The following is a 27,592-nucleotide window of genomic DNA, read 5'->3' on the forward strand; positions in this document are numbered from 1 at the left end:
CATGTTTTGCCTTCTCTTAAAATGTGAAAATATGTAAAGAGAATTGAGATTGTTGGTATAAGCAGTACAGACTACAGATCCTGATATTTGAGACCTGATGAGGCCTGAGGGTCACGAAAATATGGGTCCTACAGGTGATTATCGAAGTTGCCAATTAAAAATTGTAGTAGCAAACAAAATAATAAATACCCCAAGGTTAAGAAGAGATACATTTTAGTACTCTACCCACCTTTAACATTCACAATTTTAACAATATTTCTGTAACAATATTGCCAATTCAACCATATGAATTAAAGGATTATGTAAAAATTAACTTGTGGAATAGGCCACAAATTCAACCATATGAACTAAAGGATTATGTAAAAATCAACTAGTCCATTTTACGTAAAAACCAATCAGTGAACTAGGTAAAATTTCAATTTTGTAAATGATGCAATTTAAAAATATAGAATATAAACAATCAAGTTTTTGTAAATGATGTAATTCAAAAATCGCGACAGGATATAAACAATCAAGTTGTTAGTGACTGCAAAATTATAATTTATAATATTAAAAAAAAAACCCAAGTATGTTTTTTATTGGTAACATTCACAAAATTTTGTATGTATGCTAATATTTGCATGATTTTTTCATCCGTGTTCTTGGTGAAACATTTGAAAGAGAGCCTAAATATTTAGTTAATTCGAATATGCATAATATTGAGACACTTGGAAGAAGAGTGAATATCTAGTAAATCTCAAAAATCTCAAAAAGAGAGATGATCATTAAGTTAACAAATGAGTAATTGGCAGTTTGTAACCCACTTTTATTTTCATTTTTGCGATTTGGGTCTACATTATTTTCTCTGTCAACATGCACCCCATAAAAATTAATTTCGCTTCTATTTGCACCCCAATGATGACTTTCCATCCAAGATAACCGTTAACTTTAACGGAAGCGGGGGCATTTTAGTAAATTACTAATTAAAATAGACGAAAATAAAAGTAATTGACACTTTGTAACCCATTTCTTTCGAAGTTTTTTCAATTCGGGTCTATATTATGTTTCCTTGCAAGTTGCACCTTTAACTTTGAATTTCGATTTGTTTTACATCCCTGGACCGTTTTAATTTTTATATTAGGGGTAAAATCGGAATTTTTTGGTCTACAAGAACAAATCGCCGGATCCTTTAATTTCTCAATCCAAACCTACAAATAAATACATGAATCCATTACAAATAACAAGTAAAAACTACCTGTAATATCAAATTTTATGAAAAATGCCCGGAAATCAAACCACCAATTCGAAATATGAATCCTATTATCGAGTTTAATTTTTATTTTAGCGGATATGAATCGGCATATTAAATATTCGATCTTGGATTCGATCTGATAAAAAAAATCTAATTATAAATGGAGCGAATATTTAATAGGCCGGTCCATATTCACTAAATAAAAAATTAAACTCGATTCTAGGATTCTTATTTCGAATTGGGGGTTTGATTTTCGGGCATTTTTCTTGAAATTTGATATTACAAATATCTTTTGTTTGTTATTTGCAAATGGAGCTGAGCATTCGGTCAGTTTGGTCCAAAACCACACCGAACCGAATAGACCGAAAAACTGAATTATCATTTTTTTTCTTGGATCGAACCAAACTGAAATTTTATCATGGACCGGACCGGACCAACCAAACCCAAATAATTCGATTCGGCCCGGTTTTGGATCAAACGGACCGAGTTTTTTTTTAAAAGAAAATGTTATTAAAAATTTCAAACCAAAAAATATGAAATCTAAAATATAATTAAAGTAAGGTGATATGTAGAGTTCTAAGAGTGTCCGAGTATAATTACAAATTAAAAACTATGATTATAATTTTTAGATATATGTAAATATATAATATAAAATTATAGTATTTATGATTTGGACTATTCGGTCCGGACCGAAATATTTTTTAAAAGAATCGGTCCAAACCGAATTTTATTTCGATCTATTTGGTCCGGACCGAATAGAAAGAATTTCTGAAAAATTAGGACCGAACTGAATTAGTACGGTTCGGTTCGATTTTTCGGTTCGATTTGCTCAGCCCTATTTACAATCGATTCATGTATTTATTTGTTGGTTTGGACTGGGAAATCTAAGGATCCGGCGATTTGTTCTTGGAAACCAGAAAGTTTTGATTTTAACCCTGATATAAAAGTTAAAAACGGTCCGGAGTGCAAAACAAAGCGAAATTCAAAGTTAAAGGTGCAACTTGCAAGGAAACATAATATAGACCCGAATTGAAAAAACGCCCAAAGAAATGGGTTACAAAGTGCCAAATACTCTTATTTTCTTCTGGTTTAATTAGTAATTTACTGAAATGCCCCCGATTCCGTTAAAGTTAACGGTCAACAATGGGGTGCAAATAGAAGCGAAATTAATTTTATGGGGTGTAAGTTGATTGGGAAAATAATTTTATAAACTGCCAATTACTCTTAACAAATTTTGCAGTCCTAATATTTCTTGCAGAAAAAATTGTAATATTAATATTGTTCTCTAAGAATTCAAGTAGGAACTATTAGAAGTAGATCAGGATAATCATGTGCAAGAGGGAAACACCAGCTAAACCTCAGTAAGATTTGCTCATGGTCTTTAGGCACCATTGATTTGCATTTAGTCTACAAAGAAAGCGGTTGCTAATTCGAGAACAGCTGTATTAAATAAATATAAGAGCACTGAAAAGTAAAGTGCATAATCAGGTTCAAGTAAAACAAGAAAATAAAAGTTTAGTCTTGATACTTAGATTTGATCTTCTACTCCAGCTTTGGTGTAAAAAACCCAAAGAACTACTCTTCAGCAGCACTAGCAGCACTTAGATCAACGCTAAGGTCCAGATCCTGTAGAATGACCATGCCAGATTAACATTAGTGCGTAATCTACTTCACTTCTATATTAATTTTACCTAGATGGTAACGAGCAAGGAAGCTTAACATTTTTCTTTAAAAAAATGAGCCTATATTTGAAAATTTATCTTCTATAAGTAGAATCCCTTCCGTGGTGGGATCATCTGTACCTATTTCCTTTGTCTACTTTCATCCATTGTGCTACTTAATATTTCAGAGAGTGTAACAACTGAAAATTGTGGTGGAAATGTAATTGAGAGACTTTTGTCAAAATTAAAAGTAGTTGCTATAAGAAACTCACTTGCAGTTGAGTTATTCTATACTTGGTGTGTGTTTCGGTTAGGTTACAAAATCGCTATACCATTCTCCAATTTATAGGTTTCAGTCTGGAATTTCATGCTTTATAGTTGCCTTTTTTCTGAAGAGCGTAGTGGAATCCGTCCATACAATTTTGCAAAGCAACCGCCTATTACACCAACACTTTTTCTATGACATATTTGGTAAGCATGTCCTTTACATAGACTCTTACTATTCTAAGATTCAAGGTTTTAGAGTAAAATCTTGCATGTTACCATGAAGGTGTAGGCATTGCCGCAGGAATGCTGTGTGGTTTAAGGACTATGCTGACTACAACAGGAAATAAGCACAAACAGATGTTTAACTATGATATAAATCATACCTAGTAAGCAACCACAAAAAAATTGCTATCCCTAATTTACTTTGGGAAAACAGAAAAGATTACCTTTCCGGTTATTCTCTTGTACATTGCAATCACATCATGTACTGTAGACTCAAAGTGTGTAGTTGCATCAAAACTCTAAAAATCATGTCAACAAAAATATTATTTTTGATGAAATTAATCCAATGAGAAGAAAATAGTAAATGTATGGTGTTGAATCATTATACTCTGATACTTCTATCAAGTTTACTAGAACAAAAAAATTGAAGGAGATGATATGATGTTACTTAGATACAGTGCACCTAAGAAAAATGATAATAATGTTAGTCCTCAAAACTTGGTACAATTATTTTCTTGAGAATTTAGCCTTATGATATTGTTTTCACTTGTCAATTAATTTGTAACACTAGAATCTCCAGGGGCAAGGTTAACAAAGTTTTGAAATCCGCAACACATGGAAAGTTTTAGTGATAAGACTTCTGGTTATGCTTACTGTAGAGATGAAGCAGTTATCAGATGCATCAAGGTTAGTGGGCTCGTATCTGTCATAAGTGTCAAAAAATATTTCTTCCACGGGTCCAAGGAGATCTATGCCTGGCTTTAATTCAGCTTCAGGATTATCTGTTTCCGCCTCTGTTGTGACAAAAGCAATGTATTTGCCTTTGGGAACTACATTATGAGAATAAGAGCAGCAAAAGACGTACCTGGTACAAAAGAAATCTTGGCATTGAGCAAACTTCACTTCGTATATCAAAAATTCAAGACAGTCAATGTCACATATTTCATTTTTTTTCCCATAAGTAATTGAATTTTAGTCAAAGGCAACAAAGTCTATGATTTACTGGGTAAGTCTAAGCGTCACTGAACCAGAGATCTAGACACTGCAGATAGAGGTTTGATTCCTATGCAAAGAACAAAATACAGATATTTTATAGGATGGAATATTGGATATAGTTAGCCGGGTCAGATAAAGGTTGAAATCCTTATAATATGTTTTACACTACTCTTTTGCCATCATATATTCATATGCGAGTTTTCATTGGCAACTTACATGTCCGATTTGTGTTTAATTTGTTTTTGTGGCAAAATAATCTGGACTGAATGAGCACCTCCCGTGTTAGGTAAGGGATGGCTCATTAAACATATAGCACGAGCCACTTTTCCTACCTTTTTTACCTGGTGCAAGAAATTGGAGTTGGTAAGTCAGGATAATCAAAAATATGTAAAGCAGCTACTAATTATAGAATCAGCACTTCACCTTATCAGGTAAATAAGATGGATCACAGACTACTTTTTTGCATTTAGCAGTTTCTCCTTCAGATGTCACACCAGTAGCCTTTCCGTCACCGTCAAATTCCACCTAGTCATTTATATCATCAGAATATGTTTGTGTCATTGTCAAGCCCGTACATAAAATCTCAGTAGTTGAAGTTGAAGTGGGAAGACTACACCAGACACAAACACACTTATTATAATCCTAGTCATTACAAGTTTGCCTCTTAGAAGAACATATTGTCTACACAACAGCCATAAATAATGATCAACAGCTACGGCCTACATGGTACTGTCAGAGCTGTATACTGTATTACCTTGCACTGAGGCTTGTTAAGCATATATGTTCCACCATAAACAGCACTCAGACGAGCAAATCCCTGAGATTTAGTAATTACCAATCAAAATTAGATTATTAAAGATAAATGATAAGCATCTTCTTAACAATGAATTTTTTTACCTGCGGCAATTCTCCTAGCCCATACAAAGGATAAATGTAAGGTGATCCTCCTTGAAATCGAGCCAAGGACTCTGCATACATCTTTTTCAAACAGAAGAGGATTGTAATTAACTAAGTGAATGCTTTATTTAATTAGAATTCACTATAACAGAGAAGAAAATTAAAAAAAACAAAATGGGAGAAGGATTTTAGATAATCTACCTTGACTTTTTTTACAAAATCTATGGCAGGCTGTTCCAGGTAACTATCATCCTTATAAAGTGCCAAAGCATGCCCAATGAAGTCAAGAGTATTGTCGTCTAGTCCATACTTCCTACATCAAGAGTGATTAATGAACATGGTAAAACATTATGAATTTTGACATATGAATTGCACGCAGTTTGATTTATATAAGAGACTAATAATTACACAAGTCAACACAAGCTTATGTGTTTACGAATAAGATACAGATTGGAGTAGGAGAATTCCTCTAGTAATGACTGATATATTAATATGAAGTCACACTCTTTATTTTAGAAGAATCTTAAAAGACAAGTACAGTTCACAGCATTATGCTACACAGCTACGGATACAATCTTACTTGCTAATGAACCGAATAAAAGATTAGAGCAGTTAATGTAACAAGTTTGGAGTCTTATAAGGGTGAAGACGGGTTCTTTATAAGAAGGCGGTAAGTGCAAGTGTGCTAAAAGCAAGAAGAAAAGGAGTATGGAACTCTGATGAAAATGAAAGGTATTGCTCACAAGCACAAGTCAACATATGTAGACATATCAAACTAAATAATAAGGAAACGGGACATTACGAAATCACAGTTTTTGCTGTAACTGCTTTGAGATCCATCCCTTCATGTGTTTTTGGCTCATTTTCATTGTAGTCTTGTACAAAAACAAAGAACTTCCGTGCCCGCCGCTTTTCAAACAATCCCATGAGCGGTGACTTGAGTGCTTCCACATCATTCGATGGTACTTTATAAATCTAAATAAGGATAACAGAAGAATTGGTTTCCAGAAGACCTCATTAAAACATCCATGTTGCATTAAAACTGAAAGTTGCATTGAAATTTCATTAGAAATCAAACCTTGCTTTTGTTATACACAAAACTACCATCCACAGCCTTAAAATTTAAATATTTCGTGACACTGGTGCGGATGAGTACACGAACCAATGCACCATTAGCCATCATGAACTATCAGAAACCAAAAACAAAACTGAGTGATAATAAGATAAAGCATATTACGAAAGAAGTCCTGAAATTTAACACTAGATTTTAACAGAATAAATATTAATCTTTACTATAAGATGATTTGGCATTGTGTAGCTCAAAATCCCTTTTGAAGAAGTTTCTAGTAGGATGCATTTAGACTACATATAAATGCCTGACATAGCAGGTAAATATTGAATAGCTCGAGTCATCTAATGGGATACTACGTGTGAAAACTAATGTGTAGCGATCTATATACCTTAGGAATCATATCAATGTTGTAATCTCTGCTTGCGCCCAGAGTTTCAGGAGGTTTCTCGCTGCCCCTAAATCGCTTCCATAACTACATACCACATTCCGAAACCACTTAATACTACCATAAAATATAGATGCACATTTAAAAAACAGAAAGTAAAGTAATTACAAACCTACCTGGTTTAAATTAAGAGAAGTTGAATCTCCGCCATAGTAATCATTTCTATCCATGTGGAGGACCTACAACAAAACCAGTATAACACTAGTAACAAATGCATATAACACCACCAGTCATTTACTAGATGTATTTTCAAAAGAATGACAAAAATACTTTGGGCAAAAGTTATACAATATGATGTGCTAGTGAGTTAGTAACTTAAACCAACAAGAAAGAGTTAGACGATTGTTGTAATGGTCCATAGCAGTGACAAACACATGTTTTGGGTGTCTGAAGACGATCTAAAATGTAAGTTCCGACCAAAATTAAGAATTTAATTTACTAATAATATGGTATTAAGCTTTAGGACTGACTTCTAAGTTATTAATTATATCATAGTCTAAAACCTCTACCAGATTTATCTATTACTAATGTCTGTCATTTTCTCTGCATATATATTCCGAACCCAGCAATGGACTCTACTAGGCCCCCTTGGATCTATCGATCCTTGGTGAGATTGAGTCGGACTCAAAATTAAACAATGCAATTCAATTATAAGGATGGTCGAACACAACACAAGTACAAGTTCAAAGTATAATTTACATGCACTGATGTAGCTTTCCAAATTCCAATCCATGCAATGATCAGAACAGGCAAGAAAAGATACCAACAAATTCACATTTGGGTACCATTTAAAATTACATTTTACCGGTTCAACAAGCATTGCAAGAGATTCACATGTTGGCCATGTAATAAACAAGCAAATACATAGACATGAAACTGAAGTGTACAACTAATGTAATTGTACATACTTTGAGACCCTCAACAGAGAGGAGACCGCTGAGAATGCATTCCTTGAGACCAGTGCCAAGGACTATCACATCGTACTCTTCATCCATGGGCTTGTAACTTATTTCAAACAAATAACAATATAAGACAGATGAAATGTAAGAAGGGTATGATATTATGGAGGAAAACGTGTGCAAGTTTTGTATATCTATACGAAACAGGGGAACCTGACAGGGGGAGATTTACACGCCTTTAATTCTCTCCTTCCTATTCTAACGACCGAATTAGTCTTGCCACCCCCGATTTTTTGGGCCTCAACGTTGCGATTGCAATACAGTACTCTGCGTATATATTCCGTAGAATCCGTGCACGATTTAAAGCATATACAATACAACGTTAATGTCTAAAACAGCTAGCTAATACTAGTTTAAAACCCGGATGACACATATTTTTTTAATATTATATAACTTTTTTAAATAATTTTGGATTCAGTTTTTAATTTTGTTCATTTAAAATTTTAAATAATATGATTTCATAATAATTATATTAGTAGACGTATATGTTCATAACTTTTTTGAACATTTAAATTTATTTAAAGTGATAACATTGACAGAGAAATGTTATTATAACGAAATTATTATTTTATTGAGGGTAAATGTGGCGCTCTCCAAACCCGGGTCAGAAGTTTGAGGTCCACAACACAAACACAATATATCAACCTGTATAAGAAATATTATGTATAATGACCCTGTTTCACAAAACCACGGATCGCAACAGGTTAAAGTATGAAAACAAGCCACAATTTTAACCTTTATTACAACGTACCAAATCACAACCAATTTAACTTACAATTGATAATAAAATCATTCTTACAATCTGACTATCTCTATACCACATGAAGCTTCTGCTAGCTTGATTCAACTCAACTGGAACCTTAACCCGTACTTTGGACCGAGGAACTTCACTATCATCCATATTCTTTTCAAGTGTAAAATATATAAAAGAATCGCAAGGGTGAGCTAACTAGCTCAGCAAGTCACAAGTCATAATAGTGATAACTGAGGTTAAACAATGATCAAATGAGATGATTAAAAGGAATCAAGTTTCTTTTTAACTAATCATTAGAATTGGATATTCATTTTAAGTTTTAAAAACCAAGGTTAGGCTGCTGATCAGTCACGCACTAACCCCGAGCAAGCACAAAACACTGCTCTAATTACTGGATCCAAGACACACATTGGCCTAACTTGACCATTGGTATGGTCTGACCACGAATCTGGTCCACATATATATAAAAACTATCCAATCCTAAAGCAGTTAAATATGATAACAATATGATTCAATAAAACAAGATAATCGATGATGGTTAAACATTTGCATAAAAACGTAAGGAAACTCATGGATATCTCAAGAGTATATCGGGGTATGTATAAGAAACGGTTTTCAGTTTGTACAAGGGTCCGGTATCAGACCAGTAATGATTTTTCAGGACATGGTTCTTTGATGTTATTAAGAATGATTGGAGTATAAAAGTTTCCGTGTTTTCAAATCATTCTCTTTTAGTGTTTGGTAATTATATCTTTGAAGAGTAGTATTATATTTATATGGTTTGGTGTCTGAGGATCAACAAAGGACGGTTTGCAAAGAATAAGGCTTACGTCTCAAGATCAAGAAAGAATCAGGGTTTAAGGGTAAATAGTTTGAAGCATATGCATTATAAAACAAGAGTTATGTTTAATAATAGTAACATGTTATGAAACAGTTCGAAAACATTGGTAATATATCTTGAAGAAAAGTTCAGAAATACTTGCCTTACAAGGCTTTACAACTATTACTGATCAACTCTGAACCGACTCTACTGCTCAGGTTCTAACGTCCAACCACTAGATCCCATTGGATTCGACTTCGACACTCAGGTCTTTCTGTTGAAACTCTACTGAGCTCGTCGACTGACCACTATGTTATCTTTAGTCCATCATCCACTTTCAGGTTCCCGACTATAATCTACAGGGTCGAAATACCCTACGTTAGACGTCTAGGTATGCTTAACATATCCTCGATACCAATTCTTACCCAATGATATTCAAACCCGACTCGTAATTATTCATATTAGAATAACACATAAAACAATTAGGGTTAACATTCTCGAAATCGATCCAGTGTTTATTTTCAGAAAATACGTATACTCGTAATTTTACGAAATTAGGGTTACCGTGTTTTGGTCAAAACATACAACACCACATACAATCAGGTTCTGTATAAAACATACGTATAAGTATTTACTTATACTCGCTCGACGTCCCGATAATCTTCGGATACGCTCCCGTATTTCCCTAATTCAGTTTCCCGGAAATCGGGCAACGTTCCCTTTGTTTATCGGACTACCCGTCGAAACATCATCGACGTCAAATCTCAAACACAACAATTGCAACAATTATCCAATCACTGCTTCAAACCAACAATGTCAATCAAAATCCACACATTTTCAAATTCCAACTCAATCACAATTATTAATTATTACTCGTATTTTATTTTCATTTATTTATTTTCAAAATATTAGGACTCAGATATATGTCATCATCGTCCGCCGTCCGCTCGTCGAAATTCATCGCGGACGGCGGTAAAATTCGTCGGTGCCCGAATAATTCCAGTTTTCCACTGAGATCTTAGGGGATAACGGGTAAAAACGCTTTGCCTTACCTATGATTCTCGAATTTCGCCGATAAATAATTAAATAACTTTCTGCACGAAGATTACATCACGAATACTAATCAAATTTATTCCTGCAGAAAACAAGTAAAACCGAATTAAATTATCAGAAACCACAGTACATACACAACATCCAAATGAACACACGCGCGCCGGCCACCACGCCGGAAAACACACGGCGGTGGCCGGAAAGAAAATAGGGGATAGCAGCAAAACACAGCAAAACACACACAACTGCTATGCATATGCAGATATATATATATATACTTAGGTATATACATCATAAACGGAACAAGATACCAATTCGAGGTTAATACCGAGCAGCAGCCGAAAAGAGGCCAACCACCGGCAGCTGTAAGAGGAAGGAATCGGAAAATAAAAAGAAGAAGAGGAGAATCGAGTGGGAGAGGCAAGATCGAGAGATTAGGGGAGAGAGAGACAAGCCACGCCGGAGAGAAGACAGAACAGGGGGTACATCCCATTTGTTTTGTATTATTATTATTTTTTTATTTTTTTTATATACTACAGCAACACAATTAACTATTGCCACGTATCATAATAAGGAAGGAAATGCCTCCACGTGTCTTGTATTTCCAATTGCAAACCCGACTTTACCTGAAATTTATAATTTAGCGAAATAAAACGCACAAAAATAAAACTCAACAAATCTCCAAAATAATTTTAAAACGCTATAAATATCCCGAAGTTCACAAAAACATAAATTTCATAATTTAAAAATAATTTCTGAAACGCAGTATATACCCGTATTTCACATTTAACGAACCGAGGTATACTTAAAATAGATTCAGAAAATCATGAAAATAGTCTTAAAATATTACAAATATCCCGACGTTAATAAAAACTTGAATTTTGGAATTTTAAAATGATTTTTAAAATGCACTTTATATCCGCTTTTATCAATGAAGCGAAACAACGAGCGCGTGAAATTAATCCCGAAAATTTCCAAAATAATTTTAAAATTCTCGGAATATTCCAAAGTTAAATAAATATGAGTTTCATAATTTTTGAAGAATTCTAGAATTGAATATGGATTTTACAAATAAAAGCATTCAGAAAATCATTTAAAGATAAATAATTAATAAAATATTGATTTCTCAGTTTTATAAAATCCTAAAAATAATTATTGTAATTATAAAATCCTAAAAACAATTTTAGAAACATTCCCAATATTTATGCAAATAAATTTGCACCAAATCCACTTTTGAAAATGAAAACAATCCAATACGACTCCATAATTAATCACACGAACAACCCGGTATATTATAAATCACACATCAAAAATCAAACAATACATAGCGGTCAAAACCAATACACATATTTTATTTATTTAATAATTTCCATAATTACATAATTTAATAATTCAAAAATACACGAGTCGTTATATCCTCCCTCCCTTAAAAAGATTCCGTCCTCAGAATCTGGTCTAACTAAATAAGTGAGGATATTTGTCAAGCATATCTGACTCTAGTTTCCAAGTAGACTCTTCTACTCGAGGATTTTCAACGTATTCACCATAGATATATACTCATTTCCAAGGACTCGCCTTGAACGATCAAGAATTTGGATTAATCACTATATGCAGAACAAACTTGGACAAGAGCCCTTTGGCTCCTAATCAATCGCTTAATTCAGATCGAATGCTTATTACTTTAACATTGACAGGAAAACACATTGTATGTACACACTGTTGTGACAGTCACATCAACTCATGAACAACTTTATCTATTTTTATCAATACCTCGAATGATTCATTAATTTTAGGACTTAACCTGTCCCTTCTACTCAAACTTATCCAGTCTTCTTCAAGATGAAACTTATACTAACACTACTGATCCTATTTCTATACTCATACTTTCTCTCGATACAATTTCGCCTTCTTTCTTTGTCTACTCCGAGCTGCTTCAATCAATATTACTACGCTCTTGGTGTGCCGATTTAACTTAGAATTTGATAGCTTTCTTTCTCCTATTTTATTTTAATAGAAATGGGGACCTACACTTGTGTTTATATGAAGCTTGGTAAAATGGCATTCCAAAGCTAACATTACTGATAAATGATCATTCCAGTGTATCCTTAAAACTCAATCTCTCAACATATCTTACATTTCCCCAATCACTCCCACACTTTGATTCTCCGTTTAAGGATGATAGGCGGTGCTCGTTTTCAACTTGATTTCCAAACATTTAAACATCTCTTACTCTTTTCCATCAGTTATGGCTGAAAAGTAATCTTATATATTCACGTATTATCACCTTTAAATATTTGAACTTCAAATTTCACTCTTTCCAATTCGTTTATTACCTCCTCGGTGGTCCTAATTACATTCAATCCTTTCTGTCGGAATAAGGTATATGTTATCATACGGCTTTGCTTAGGTAGTTGTTAATGGATTAATTCAGAATCTTTTGTTAACCGTAGTCAAAATTTCATTCTTGAAAATTCAATGTATAGTTGCTTTCCTTCTGATCTTTGGAGAAAATAATAATCCTTGGGCATTCCACGCCGACTTCCTTATTCTTTGAGTAGCTGAGGATGTTATTAATAAATACAGTTTGCTTATCTAAGTATTCCTTATACACCACGATCCTTAATTCCTTATAGTCACCTGATACACTTATTATTTCACATAATATCACCAGAGCTTACAATGCTCTGAACTTACTTTAATTGTAATCTCTGATATATTCTCAGGTCAGATCTTAAGTTAATCCACGAGATATAACATACTGCTTGAATTAGGTCTCGTAAATAATCAATTCTTTATAGGGTCTCACTTCTTCTTATTCGTTGTTTTGTTAACTCCTGATAATCAGTACATACTCTTATACTTTCATCCCTTTTCTTTAACAACATCACTGATACATTTTACGATTCGCTTATTGTAAAACCACTCCTTGGTCTGTCTTGTTCACTAGGCCTCCGATATTTCACCTTAATTCTTTGACATGTTCAACACTTCCCAATCTATTTTGAAATTCCCTTCTTACATCTGGTTATCACTATTTTTCTTTAAATTTCTATATATCTTGGCATTTCTTCAATAGATTAAATACTCGATATTGGGCGCATAAATTTCCTCTTACTAACAGTTAACACCGTGATCCATTATCTTCTCTTGACATCTTATCTTTCCCTTCATAATTTTAACTGAAAGGTCATACTATCCATCCTTGTTCCTTTTGGATTATGAACTTTAGCTTTCCATACCAACCTTCAGAATTCTATAGTTAATTCTTCTGGTGCAGTCTCTATGTTCGTTCTCTCTTTTTTTGCTTATCCTTTGCCACTACATTTTCTTTTCCTCGTGAATACATACTTCAAACTCTTATGGCCCATATAGATCTTACACCTTTCCCCATACATATCATGTTTCTCAATATTTCAAAGCGAATATTATTACTGCTAGTCCCTATTACAAATAGGATACTTCTGCTCATAAGGTTTCGGTTGTCTGGGTGCGTATACAATCATTTTATTATGCTGCATCATCACACATTCTACTCCCTTATGAGAAGCATCACTATAACTACCAAATCTCCTTGATACTTTCAAAGTGATAAAACAGGTGATGTAATCATTCTTTCATTTAACTCCGCAAAACTTTCATCACCCTTCCCCATTTCATATAAACTTCTTGCTTTTCCTAGTTAACTTTGCCAAAGGTATTGCAACTTTCAAGAAATCCTGCACAAATTTTCAATGATAACCGGTCCAGGGTAAAACTTCTTACTTTTTTTGGTGCTTTTGGCCTTCCTTTATTCATAGTAAATTTAATTTCTACTGGATCTCCTTTGGTCTACTCCTCACTGATTACTTATGCTTTCTATCATAAAAAATTTCACCTTGCAAACTTTACATATAACTTCTTTCTTCTCCGATTCCTCAGTTGTCATTAAATGTTTCGTGCAGTCCTCCGTTGATTTTAAGTAACATAATTACAACTTATCCAGATATTCCTTAAAGATTATGTCCATAGGTTCAATCTCCAATTGGTAACACCCAAATCTTAAATCAATTTTAGAAAATACTTTGCTTCTTCTATTTGATCAACAAATCAGTAGTTCGAGGTAACATATACTTACTTTTGATAGTAAACTTGTTGAGCTTTCTTTAGTCGACGCATAATCTCATACCTCCATTTTCTTATTCACAATTAGTACCGGTGCACCTTATAGGATATGCTGGGTCTAATTACTTCTTCTTCAAATATCTCTTGCATCTACTTTGCTAACTTCCTCATTTTAACTGGTGCCATGTTGGGTAAGGTCGTAGTCGCTGGCTTCGTCTCAGGCGTTAAGTCAATCGCGAGCTTCCTTTCTCTATCTGGAAGAAATGTTGATAACTCATCTAAAACATATCTTGAAACTCCTTAATTGCTATCAAATCTTCAAATTTTGTTTGCTTCTGACTTTTATGTATCCCGTAATCACCATAATGCTCATATCTTGATCATCATAATCATCATTAACAAATTCTTTACCTTCTTTCATCTTTTAAACCTCCCCACCTTCTCATTTGGCATCCTCAGAATTATCTTTTCGTCACAACGGTCTATCTGGACACCACACTTTAGTAGTCAATCCATTCTTTAGAACAATATCAAATCTTCTTATCTTCCAGGATACCGATTCTGCACAACTTATTGCCAGGAATCTCAATTTCACCATTGGTACTCACTTATTTAACAATTACACGTTCTTGACTTGCTAGTCCTTTACTCACAATCTTGTCAATTCAGCAGGGTAATTCATCTTATCAACAAAACTTTGAGATAAACAATTAAGTTTCTCTCACATCTTTTAATACTTTAACGCATAAGGTATTTACCATAATCATTCACGTCACCGCATACGTATTATGAATACCCTATTTCACAGACAATTCATAACTATCGTTTTTGGAAACGTATTCCTTATTGGAGTAGATTCCCTTGACTCTTAGTGGACCCTTTACTGGTGCTAGTGATTTGCAATCCTCGTCATGTGCCCGTTTTTCCTTTCCATGCATAAGAGGTAGATGGAACTTCGTCCGCTTGATTGAGGATACGTTGATTTCTGCTTGAAAACCTCTTGCAAAGAACGACAGTACAACGAAACGACTAGAAGGATTCAAAATTCAACAAAAATTAGAGTTGAAAATAAAGGAGAAACAAGGATTTGAATATGAATAAGATAACCACATTGGTACTTAAGATGGCCAGTCTTTCATACCATTTGGCATACAGCGCATGATTAGGTGGCGTCCCACCCGACTCTTCGTCATTCTGACCAAGTGTCTTACCATAACACTGTTTGTCCCAATCAGAAAGCAAAACTTGAGGAAACAATTAAATTTGAAAGGAATGCAATATCCTCTTTTTCGATATCATAGAAAAGAGTTTATTTGAGAAAAGAAGTTCATATATTTTTAGGAATTGAATAGGAATATATGCTGTAATATTGAAGGCAAGAATGATACCATTGGTCACCATCCACATTTCATTTGTATTCATCTTTCGAGCTCGTTCGATCATATCCCAATTGCGTCATATAACAACTTTTAGAAAGTCCGCTGAAATGTCTTTGCAAACCAAGCATTATAATGAATTCTTACTTGCTAAGTTTTGCGTCTTTAACATCGCACTTATACTTATAATACCTTACTAGTTTGATCATAATGGCGTTCCTACCAGGTAACTTCAAGATTCCTCTTTTAATTTAGAATAACCACATACCATTCGACATAATGATCCTTTTGTTAATAATATTTTGCTTTTAGAGAGGTCTGGGAATTTTTCCAATCTTCTTCGATCACGCTCCAGCTTCTGTTAAATCAATGAATTATTCGAACTCTAATAGTCCTAGTAATTGAATGTATAGTTACTTCGTACGCTGATTCTGTTGTTAATCTTATCAGATAATACTTGCACCTTGCTGTTAGGAATAATTAACTTCTTCATAATCGCAGGTTATCACGTTCTCCGAATTAACAATACTGAGTCTGAAACAGCATCCTTCCAGGTAATCCGGGTCTTTTAACAAACAAGAAACTCAAGTAGTAACTTGACAACCAAGGTTTAAAACTTATTTTATTCAAAAAGACTTTTAGAAATTTTGTAAGGAAAATTCTTTTTCGAAAACTTGTTAAAAATTTTGAAAATCATAAATCTGGTTTTCCTTACTATATGAGTTGGTTGTTGTCCTTCCGACCTATAACAAGGTACCAAATTAAAGAAACAATCACATAAAGGTCCGTTCACTTCGATCTACCTTTTCTCCTTTATCGAGTCCATTTGCCTTCCTTAATCGACGAAACTTCAATTGTTGTCGCACATTATCTCATTCGTAGCTTCACATCAAGGCTCTCATACTGGTAATACTCCCAACATTATCGTTGCAGTAGTTAAGTAGAACAGGCTATCCAATAGTCAACAAGTCTATTTCATAGAACAAAGTTTGCTCGTATCATATCATATCACTACTTTATGTATCGCATTTATCATAGCACCATCATTTAATTCCACCAAAAATTCCAGATTTATACCTTTCTCTTTAACTCTTTCAAAATTCAGCTAATTTATCCCATAATTATTCACGGGTGGCTTAGTCACTAATGACTTCTTTTAACCCGATAACAGCTATCCTCTGAAATACTTAAATCTTCTCTCTAAACTTCTTCTCACCTTTATTTATATCCCAAGTGCTCCCCATTTACTGTAACTCTCGAATCCATCCTCGTAGCTGCAATCGCTTCATAGGACAAGTTCTAAACTGGGGGTATAGAACAGGATATAAGGTAAACTAGAAAGATACACTCACAGCCGAATATTCAGTAAAACAAGAATAAACAGATGGAAGTTTTTGAGTAGGTAATCTCACATCAAGAGGCGAAAAATTAGTGTAAAATAGCTTGAAGAAGTGCAACCGTTATAACAGAAGGTAGTACCCTTAATGCTGGTGGAGGAACAAGGTACAAATCAAATCTGATAGAAGATGACTATCCTTGAACGGAAAGCTCCAAACGATCAAATGACATCGGGAAATCAGGATCTGCCATTGCTGTTGTCTGGAAATCACGTCGCAAGCTAAAAATCCCGAATCGCAATACGAACCGTGCCGGAGACCTACTATACAATCGCACTCAACCTCACGATGACTTATCTTCCTACTTCCTATTCCTAATCCTAACCCTCTACCCAATCCCGACAATCTAGGCTTGTCTCAGTGACTTATAACCTGTAGCTCTGATACCAACCTGTGGCACTCTCCAAACCCGGGTCAGAAGTTTGGGGTCCACAACACAAACACAATATATCAACCTGTATAAGAAATATTATATATAATAACCCTGTTTCACAAAACCACGGATCGTAACAGGTTAAAGTATGAAAACAAGCCACAATCTTAACCTTTATTCCAACGTACCAAATCCCAACCAATTTAACTTAAAATTGATAATAAAATCATTCTTACAATCTGACTAACTCTATACCGCATGAAGCTTCTTCTAGCTTGATTCAACTTAACTGGAACCTTAGCCCGTACTTTGGACCGAGGAACTTCACTATCATCCATATTCTTTTCAACTGTAAAATATATAAAAGAATCGCAAGGGTGAGCTAACTAGCTCAGCAAGTCATAATAGTGATAACTGAGGTTAAACAATGGTCAAATGAGATGATTCAAAGGAATCAAGTTTCTTTTTAACTAATCATTAGAATTGGATATTCATTTTAAGTTTTAAAAACCAAGGTTGGGCTGCTGATCAGTCACGCACTAACCCCGAGCAAGCACACAACACTGCTCTAATTACTGGATCCAAGGCACACATTGGCCTAACTTGACCATTGGTATGGTCTGACCACGAATCTGGTCCACATATATATAAAAACTATCCAATCCTAAAGCAGTTCAATATGATAACAATATAATTCAATAAAACAAGATCATAATCGATGATGGTTAAACATTTGCATAAAAACGTAAGGAAACTCATGGATATCTCAAGAGTATATCGGGGTATGTATAAGAAACGGTTTTCAGTTTGTACAAGGGTCCGGTATCAGACCAGTAATGATTTTTCAGGACATGGTTCTTTGATGTTATTAAGAATGATTGGAGTATAAAAGTTTCCGTGTTTTCAAATCATTCTCTTTCAGTGTTTGGTGTTTGGTAATTATATCTTTGAAGAGTAGTATTATATTTGTATGGTTTGGTGTCTGAGGATCAACAAAGGACGGTTTGCAAAGAATAAGGCTTACGGCTCAAGATCAAGAAAGAATAAGGGTTTAAGGGTAAATAGTTTGAAGCATATGCATTATAAATCAGGAGTTATGTTTAATAATAGTAACATGTTATGAAACAGTTCGAAAACATTGGTAATATATCTTGAAGAAAAGTTCAGAAATACTTGCCTTACAAGGCTTTACAACTATTACTGATCAACTCTGAGCCGACTCTGCTGCTCAGGTTCTAATGTCCAACCACTAGATCCCATTGGATTTGACTTCGACACTCAAGTCTTTCTGTTGAAACTCTACTGAGCTCGTCGACTGACCACTATATTATCTTTAGTCCATCATCCACTTTCAGGTTCCCGACTATAACCTACAGGGTCGAAATACCCTACGTTAGACGTCTAGGTATGCTTGACATATCCTCGATACTAATTCTTACCCAACGTTATTCAAACACGACTCGTAATTATTCATATTAGAATAATACATAAAACAATTAGGGTTCACATTCTCGAAATCGATCCAGTGTTTATTTTCAGAAAATACGTATACTCGTTATTTTACGAAATTAGGGTTACTGTGTTTTGGTCAAAACATACAACACCACATACAATCAGGTTCTGTATAAAATATACGTATAAGTATTTACTTATACTCGCTCGACGTCCCGATAATCTTCGGATACGCTCCCGTATTTCCGTAATTCAGTTTCCTGGAAATGGGGCAGCGTTCCCTTTGTTTATCGAACTACCCGTCGAAACATCATCGACGTCAAATCTTAAACACAACAATCGCAACAATTATCCAATCACTGCTTCAAACCAACAATGTCAATCAAAATCCACACATTTTTAAATTCCAACTCAATCACAATTATTAATTATTACTCGAATTTTATTTTCATATATTTATTTTCAAAATATTAGGTATCAGATATATATAATCATCGTCCACCGTCCGCTCGTCGAAATTCATCGCGGACGGCGGTAAAATTCGTCGGTGCCCGAATAATTCCAGGTTTCCACACGAATTTTGCCGATAAATAATTAAATAACTTTCTGCACGAAGATTACATCACGAATACTAATCAAATTTATTCCTGCAGAAAACAAGTAAAACCGAATTAAATTATCAGAAACCACAGTACATACACAGCATCCAAATGAACACACGCGCGCCGGCCACTACGCCGGAAAACACACGGCGGTGGCCGGAAAGAAAATAGGGGACAGCAGCAAAACACAGCAAAAGACACACAACTGCTATGCATATGTAGATATATATATACTTAGGTATATACATCATAAACGGAACAAGGTACCAATTCGAGGTTAACACCGAGCAGCAGCCGAAAAGAGGCCAATCACCGGCAGCTGTAAGTGGAAGGAATCGGAAAATAAAAAGAAGAAGAAGAGAATCGAGTGGGAGAGACAAGATCGAGAGATTACGGGAGAGAGAGACAAGCCACGCCGGAGAGAAGACAGAACATGGGGTACATCCCCTTTGTTTTGTATTATTATTATTTTTAATTTTTTTTATATACTACAGCAACACAATTAACTACTGCCACGTATCACAATAAGGAAGGAAATGCCTCCACGTGTCCTGTATTTCCAATTGCAAACCCGACTTTACCCGAAATTTATAATTTAGCGAAATAAAACGCACAAAAATAAAACTCAACAGATCTCCAAAATAATTTTAAAACGCTATAAATATCCCGAAGTTCACAAAAACATAAATTTCATAATTTAAAAATAATTTCTGAAATGCAGTATATACACGTATTTCACATTTAACGAACCGAGGTGTACTTAAAACAAATTCAGTAAATCATGAAAATAGTCTTAAAATATTACAAATATCCCGAAGTTAATAAAAACATGAATTTTAGAATTTTAAAATAATTTTTAAAATGCACTTTATATGCGCTTTTATCAATGAAGCGAAATAACGAGCGCGTGAAATTAAGCCCGAAAATTTCCGAAATAATTTTAAAATTCTCGGAATATTCCAAAGTTAAATAAATATGAGTTTCATAATTTTTGAAGAATTCTAGAATTGAATATGGATTTTATAAATAAAAGCATTCAGAAAATCATTTAAAGATAAATAATTAATAAAATATTGATTTCTCAGTTTTATAAAATCCTAAAAATAATTATTGTAATTATAAAATCATAAAAATAATTTTAGAAACATTCCCAATATTTATGCAAATAAATTTGCACCAAATCCACTTTTGAAAATGAAAACAATCCAATACGACTCCATAATTAATCACACGAACAACCCGGTATATTATAAATCACAGATCAAAAATCAAACAACACATAGCGGTCAAAATCAATACACATATTTTATTTATTTTATAATTTCCATAATTACATAATTTAATAATTCAAAAATACACGAGTCGTTATAGTAAAAATATAATATCTTCATTATGTTGGGACCTTATTAAATATTATTTTAGAATGTTGATTACTTAATCGATTAACAGTAATTTTATAAAAGATATTTGAAAAAGACAATATTACTGATTGAACGATATAGTTTTATTGATAATTTATGTGTATTTGTTTTAAAATAATATTTATGTTTTAATTAAAATTTGATTTTTAGTTCTCATCAATAGGATACGAATTATACTTAATCTAATATTAATTTGATTTATCTCAGATTAGTGGTTTATATTATTTTATTTTAGCACAATGCCCAATACACCGACCAAATCAAACTAATTATTTTTAGTTTAATTTTATTTTTTTTTAAGTGTGGATCAATACGATAATTTTATTTTAGACTAAATAATTAGTATATATTATTTTATTTTTCTTGGTCGAATTGTATTTTTATTTTAGTTTTGTGTTAGTCTGAATCAATTGTATAATGTATTTTTTTTATCCCGGATAAATAAAATATATTATTTTGTTTATCCAAGTTCATTTGTATAATTTTTTTAGGAGGAATGATAGTATTATTATTTTGTCTTAGCCCGATTCACATGACATATCAACTAAATCTTAATAATTATATTTAGTTTGCTTATTAATTTAACCCGAAGTAATAAATTAGAATAATATAGAACTCGATATGAATTAAAATTAAATTGGTAGAAGAAACTGAATTTAATATAAATTATAATGATATAGAGTTCAATATAAAATAGATATGAAATTGGTAAAGTAATAGAGTAAGTTGCCTTCAATATCAATTAGAATCAGAATTGATCGACCCAATAATTAGAATTGAAATAATTAAGTAAGGATAATTAAGTAATTTCACCGAGTACTGACCGACCGACTACCAAAATTTTAATATTTCGTCTATTATAATATAGTATAGATGTAAGCATTTTTTCTCTAATGAGATTAACTATTTCTTTTTTATTAATTTTAAATATATAAATAATTTTTTTTAATGATTTCTTTTTTTGAAAAAAGGAGTTTAATTAATTATATTTTATATTAGTGGAAATAAAATAATATATTTAATAAAATGATATTTATTATAATATTATAACATTTTTATATTTATATTCATTTTTTAAAGTAAACATTATAAAATAAAAATGAGTTATTATTATGAACATTACTTACCTATAAAATAAAATATATCACTAAAACATATATTCATATATTAGAATTTTTATAAATTTAGTTAACAATAAAATAACTTTATCATACACTTAATATTACATAACATTTTTTTTATAAATAAAAATACAAGCAGTACATATATACATCTATGCATATAATAATTATGAAGATATATATATATATATATCATTTTCATATTATAATATTATATATTTAAACCTTAAATATGTTATAAAAAAATTTAGAATAAGATTTAGGCTACATTAGGGTTAATACAGGCTATTGCATGAGTCTGTACGGTTTACCCAGTGCGCACCCAAAGGGTAGCGGCTGCGACCTACGATAAAAAAATATAGGCAGGAGATGACTTGGAGTATTATAGATGATGGCTGAATAATTAACAAATATGGCGTGCGTGTCTTTCGTTATCTAAATTTAAACCTAACATGCCTTCCCGTTAGAGTGTTCCATTTTTTACATGTTAGGTATAATCATGGTTGTAGAAATCGGAAATCGGACCAAATCGGTTGAGTTACCGATTTACGATTTATCAGAAATTGGGGATTTAATCGGAATATTAAATTGAAATAAAATCGGATATATTTTAATATATTATTTTTTAAAAATATATGTATAATATATTTATTTTTTGAATAATGTAAAATAATGGATGTGTACTGTGGACCATGACCTTAGGAGTAGTGAGTGCTGTCTTTTTTTACAAGCACCATTTTTCGTGCCTTATTCATTTAAAAAATAAGGGTCTCAATTATTTTCTTCTCCATATTTGCCTTTTTCTCCCATCTTTTTCTATTCGGCAATCTGGTTTCTTCATTTTAGATCGCCGACCTTTATCGCTCAAGAAACTCTCCTCTCTTCTCTATCATTAACTCTCAACTCTCAACTATCTCTCCTCTATCTCTCAACTCTCAAGTCTCAATTCTCTCTCATGTCATATATATTCATCTCTTTTGTTAGTACCTAATAATACAATAAGAATTACAGAGGGGGTGAATGTAATTTTGGCTACTTTTTGAGATTAATTAAAAATGGTTCTAACTTAACAATATATAAGTGTTTGATTTGCAAAATACGGAATGAAGAGTTAGATAAATCAAAACATAAGTATTTAAAAACACAAGTCTTTAAAAACTTTCTGGTGGATTTGAATGTATCCACCATATATATATATATATCAAGAGAACCCTGTGACGCTTGAATAGCTTACAGCTGCTTAGAAATATGAACAACTAAACTTACAGAGAAATGCTACAGGATATAACTTACAATTGTTTCTCTGAGAATATATTTGCTTAGTCTTCTTATTATTCTATTTGCTTCTATTGGTTTATATATCACCAAGATTACATAGTAATAAGACAAGATAATAAAACAAAACCTATCAAGTCTAATACCATGTTGCTTCTGTTATTCCCAGTGAACTAACAATGAGATTTACAGAAGGGGGGTTGAATGTAAATCTCAAAACTTTTTCAAGTTTTGAGCAGTTTCTGGGCTATTGTGTTTTGATGAACAAGTGTGTGTGAATTGCTTTCAGCTAATGCCGACAGATATATATTCAAACACAAATGTAAAGAACACAACAGACTTAAAAACTTTTCTGGTGGATTTGTTGTTCCACCAGAGATGTGTTATTTCAAAAAATCTGTGATTCAAAGAATTAAATCACAGCTGCGTCCTAGTACAAACTAGATGATTTTCTCTCTGGATTTTTCTAAACAGCTCTGGAAAATTCACACTCTAATTACTAGCTGCTACTTGGTTTATATATCACCATGTTTACAAGTGAAGACAAAACTGTAAAATACAATTAAAAGATTCTTCACATGTTTCTTCTTCATTTCTCTATCCAATGCAATTTAGGTTTAGCTGTGAATCTTTGAATACTTCCTTATTTGCACCAGAATGGAAATGCTGCATTTTCTTGATTCCTCCTAGAGGCTGCCACATTCCCGTTTGTCTCTGTCAACCCATGTGCCTCTGTCAGCTTATGAATTGTCACTATCAACTGCTATTTGAACTAAGCATCCGTTGAAGCTTTCATCCGTTGATGCTTTATCCGTTGAAGCTTTATCCGTTGAAGCTTTATCCGTTGATGCATTAGCAGTTGAAGCTTTATCCGTTGAAGCACTCATCCGTTGATGGATGTTATCCATTGAAGCTTTAGAGACATCCGTTGAAGCTTTGCTTCTCATCCGTTGAAGGCCTTTAATATCAGTTGATACAACTTCATTTATACAAAATTACAAGGCATAAAATATTTACAATTAGCCCTCCTATTTGCATATCCACTAGTAGTCAACATGACTGATAATTTCCCACAACATCTAAGAATTACAACTTAAATACAGAGAATGAAATATGCTACAATACTAAACTTATTTCTAAGTAAAGCTACTCCTTCAACGGATAGCCAAAATGGTCTTATCCGTTGAGGCTACAAACACTAGATTTCTACTTAAGTGTTTTGTTTAACTTATCATCAAACTAATACACATATTCCTAACAATCTCCCCTATTTATGTCTACTAGAACTGTAGGCATAAATTTGGGTTTAACTTGATGATAACAAAACACTTAACAAACATATGAACTGAAATAAAGTAGAAATTCAAAAGTGCTGCCAAAGTGTGTATACTGAGATAGAATTGAAGAATTACATTGTTTCCAAGGGTGCTCCTTTGGTCTGAGCAGATTAATTTCTTTTCATTTGATCCCTTATTTTCTTCCCTAGCCTCCTGTCATTCTCCTCTATTTGAAGTTGGAGTTGTCTGTAGAACTCAACTTCATCTTCTTCATTGATGTCCAACTTAGATTGCATATCCTTGAGAGTTTCATTACTGGTAATCTTGAGCTGATCTTCAAGTCTGAAAAATCTTCTGACTCCTTTATTGTCTCTGAACTCCATCAACAAATGAGGTGATTTATGAACTGTAATTCCTCTCTCTTGGATGAGTAATGTTCTAGGCAAGGCATTAGGCTCCCACCAAGTTTTCCTTATGCTGGCAATCTTGTTGAGAATCTCAGTTTTGGCAGTCCTGGTAAAGCCAAAATCTCTTTTTATGGCTGAGTAGACTCTAATCAAGGTAGAATAGCCTTCATTCAGAATTCTGTAGAGAGGCCAAGTCCTTTCCCCACTTCCTTTATATTTGAACACTAGTCTTTTCTGGGAAGCTGTCTGTAGGCATCTATTCCCCTTCCTTCCCCCAGCTCATCCAGAAAGAGTTCAATGTCTGAGAATTCCTTATGTCACAAATGTGAACATAATCATCCTTTGAGGCTTGTGGCCTTAGGCTTCTGAGTGAATTTGATTGAGGTTAGAGGAGGTGTTGATTTGATTTTCCTTTTCTGTTTCTTTGATGGTGGAGAAGTGGTTAAAAAGGTGGGCAATTTGATGGTGTCCCAATCAATTGGTTCCTCCTTAGGATTGATTGTTTCACCATGGATGTTTATGAAGGGGTTAGGCACAATGGGTTCAGGAATAGAAGGTAGTGGTTTGGATTTTGATTGGGTTTCTTCAGTTTCATTTACCATCTTCCTTTTTGCATTGGCCTTCTTTCTGTTCCATTTCTGCCATTCCTTTATTTCCTTACTTCTTTCCTCCACATCATCACTAACCATGTCCCCCATACCTACATCTTCACTCTTGTCTTCAATTTCTTTCTTTTCTTCAGCTTGACTTGACTTTAGCTGTTTTTAAGCTTTGCTTGTGCTCTTTTGTCAGCCTTTAGCTTTTTAGCTTCTTCCTTCAACCTTCTGGTTTCTTCCCTCTTGACTACAGAGAATTTGGGATGTCCTTGTATCACACGGATACTCTTTCCCTCTCTAAAGATAATGGCCATGTTCATCCTTTCAACCACATCCTTGGTCTCCTTGTGCTTCATGATATTACCACCCAAAACCTTGTCTTCATCAGGCTTTGGAAGAGGAAAGTCCACTTCTTTCAACTGAGCAAGGCTTAGAGGGTTCTTTGTAGAGTCCTTATTGGATCTGTTGTTGGGCTTGAGAACCATAGGTTTCAGATTCTTGGAAGAAGTCTCTCCAACCTTATTTCTCCTTACTGGCTTGAGCTCCATGATGATTGGCTCCACTTGTGTGCTATGCTTCACAAATTGTGATTTTGAAGTTGTAGAACTAAAAATTTGTTGCATCCTTTCATCAATTTTCTTCCTTTGCTCTTTGACTTTCATCTCAGCTACTGCTATCTGGATTAGATCAATTCCATCAAGCTTTCCTTTGATTTGAAGTATTGGAGAAGTGGTGATGGCAGGAACTAGCACTTTAGATATTTGAACTGTTGTTGATGGCTCTCCTTCCCCTTCCCTTTTATTCTCCCCCTTTTTGTTATCATCAAGGATAAGGGTCAAGCCTTGTGCTTTTGCCAGCTGCAATAGTAGATTTGTCTGAGATTGTTGATTTTGAAGAATGGTGACCACAGAGTCTTCAATGATTTGAACTCTGTTTTCCAACTTGGCCAGCCTCTTGTCAGTATCAGATTCTCTCCTCAATCTCAGCAACAAATCTTGCATAGTACCATAAGGCATAACTGAATCCAACTTCTCAGAATTGTAGGATTTCAGATCAGCAATATCCTTTTTGAGTTCATCCACACTTAAATTCTGTCTGATATGCTGCAACTGCAAGAGATGCAGAGAGTCTAGATGAGCTTGAAGAATAGCCTTTGTACCAACATCTGTAGTCTCCTGAAGGGCCTTTTTTAATAGCCATTACTTGCTTGACCAAAGCTACACCAAACTGTCCTGGTGTAGATTTCTTTGTCCATGCCCATTCAGGTAAATCTGGAACAGAACTTGGGCTTGCATCTCCCCCTAAGTTCATGCTCCCATCCAGAGAATTAGAGTCATCATCATTAATATTTACTTCAAATTCTTCAGATGGCTCACCAGCTTGAGAAGGCATCCTATTAACAACAACTTTATCTCTTTGAAGAGATTCTGAAGTGTGCACTATGTTCAAAGTCTGCTCTGTCTCCACATTGCCCTGAGCAGCCAACAGTTGATAGGCTGAAACAGGATGAGTAAAAGTGTCAGCATCCAAGGAAATGTTATCAATCTCAGCTTTGTAATGTTGCTAAAATTGTGTTTCCTTTTCAGCATCATCCACAATCATTGACTCACTAGCAATGACTGGATCCACCCTTATAGCTTATGTACCTGCTTTTCTCTCATTTTCTCTATATTCTTGCATCAGGGGCTCCCCCTGGCTCACACACACCCTCACACCCTCACCCTCACCTACTAAGGTGTCACTCCCCTCACTTACTTTTGCCATGCTCGAAGAAATAGCATGCATATTTTGACTCTCAACCTCTCCTTTTGCCTGGGAGC

General features: G+C 33.8%; 1 protein-coding gene across 1 annotated transcript; it reads right to left on the reverse strand.

Annotated features, from left to right (window-relative positions):
* Positions 1 to 2,558: 2,558 nt before the first annotated feature.
* LOC141712713 (guanosine nucleotide diphosphate dissociation inhibitor At5g09550-like) lies at positions 2,559 to 7,922 on the reverse strand. The gene is made up of 14 exons (XM_074515757.1): positions 7,904 to 7,922; positions 7,700 to 7,796; positions 6,908 to 6,970; positions 6,735 to 6,818; positions 6,353 to 6,460; positions 6,077 to 6,249; positions 5,476 to 5,587; positions 5,275 to 5,355; positions 5,132 to 5,194; positions 4,801 to 4,902; positions 4,594 to 4,718; positions 4,036 to 4,246; positions 3,606 to 3,680; positions 2,559 to 2,857 (listed from the first exon to the last, which is right to left on the reverse strand). Exons 2-14 carry the CDS (start codon positions 7,784 to 7,786, stop codon positions 2,807 to 2,809), a joined length of 1,335 nt encoding a protein of 444 aa, XP_074371858.1. The 5' UTR covers positions 7,787 to 7,796; positions 7,904 to 7,922; the 3' UTR covers positions 2,559 to 2,806.
* Positions 7,923 to 27,592: the final 19,670 nt, after the last annotated feature.

Source organism: Apium graveolens, chromosome 3, assembly GCF_009905375.1.
Source record: "Apium graveolens cultivar Ventura chromosome 3, ASM990537v1, whole genome shotgun sequence".
NCBI classification, from domain to species: Eukaryota; Viridiplantae; Streptophyta; class Magnoliopsida; order Apiales; family Apiaceae; genus Apium; species Apium graveolens.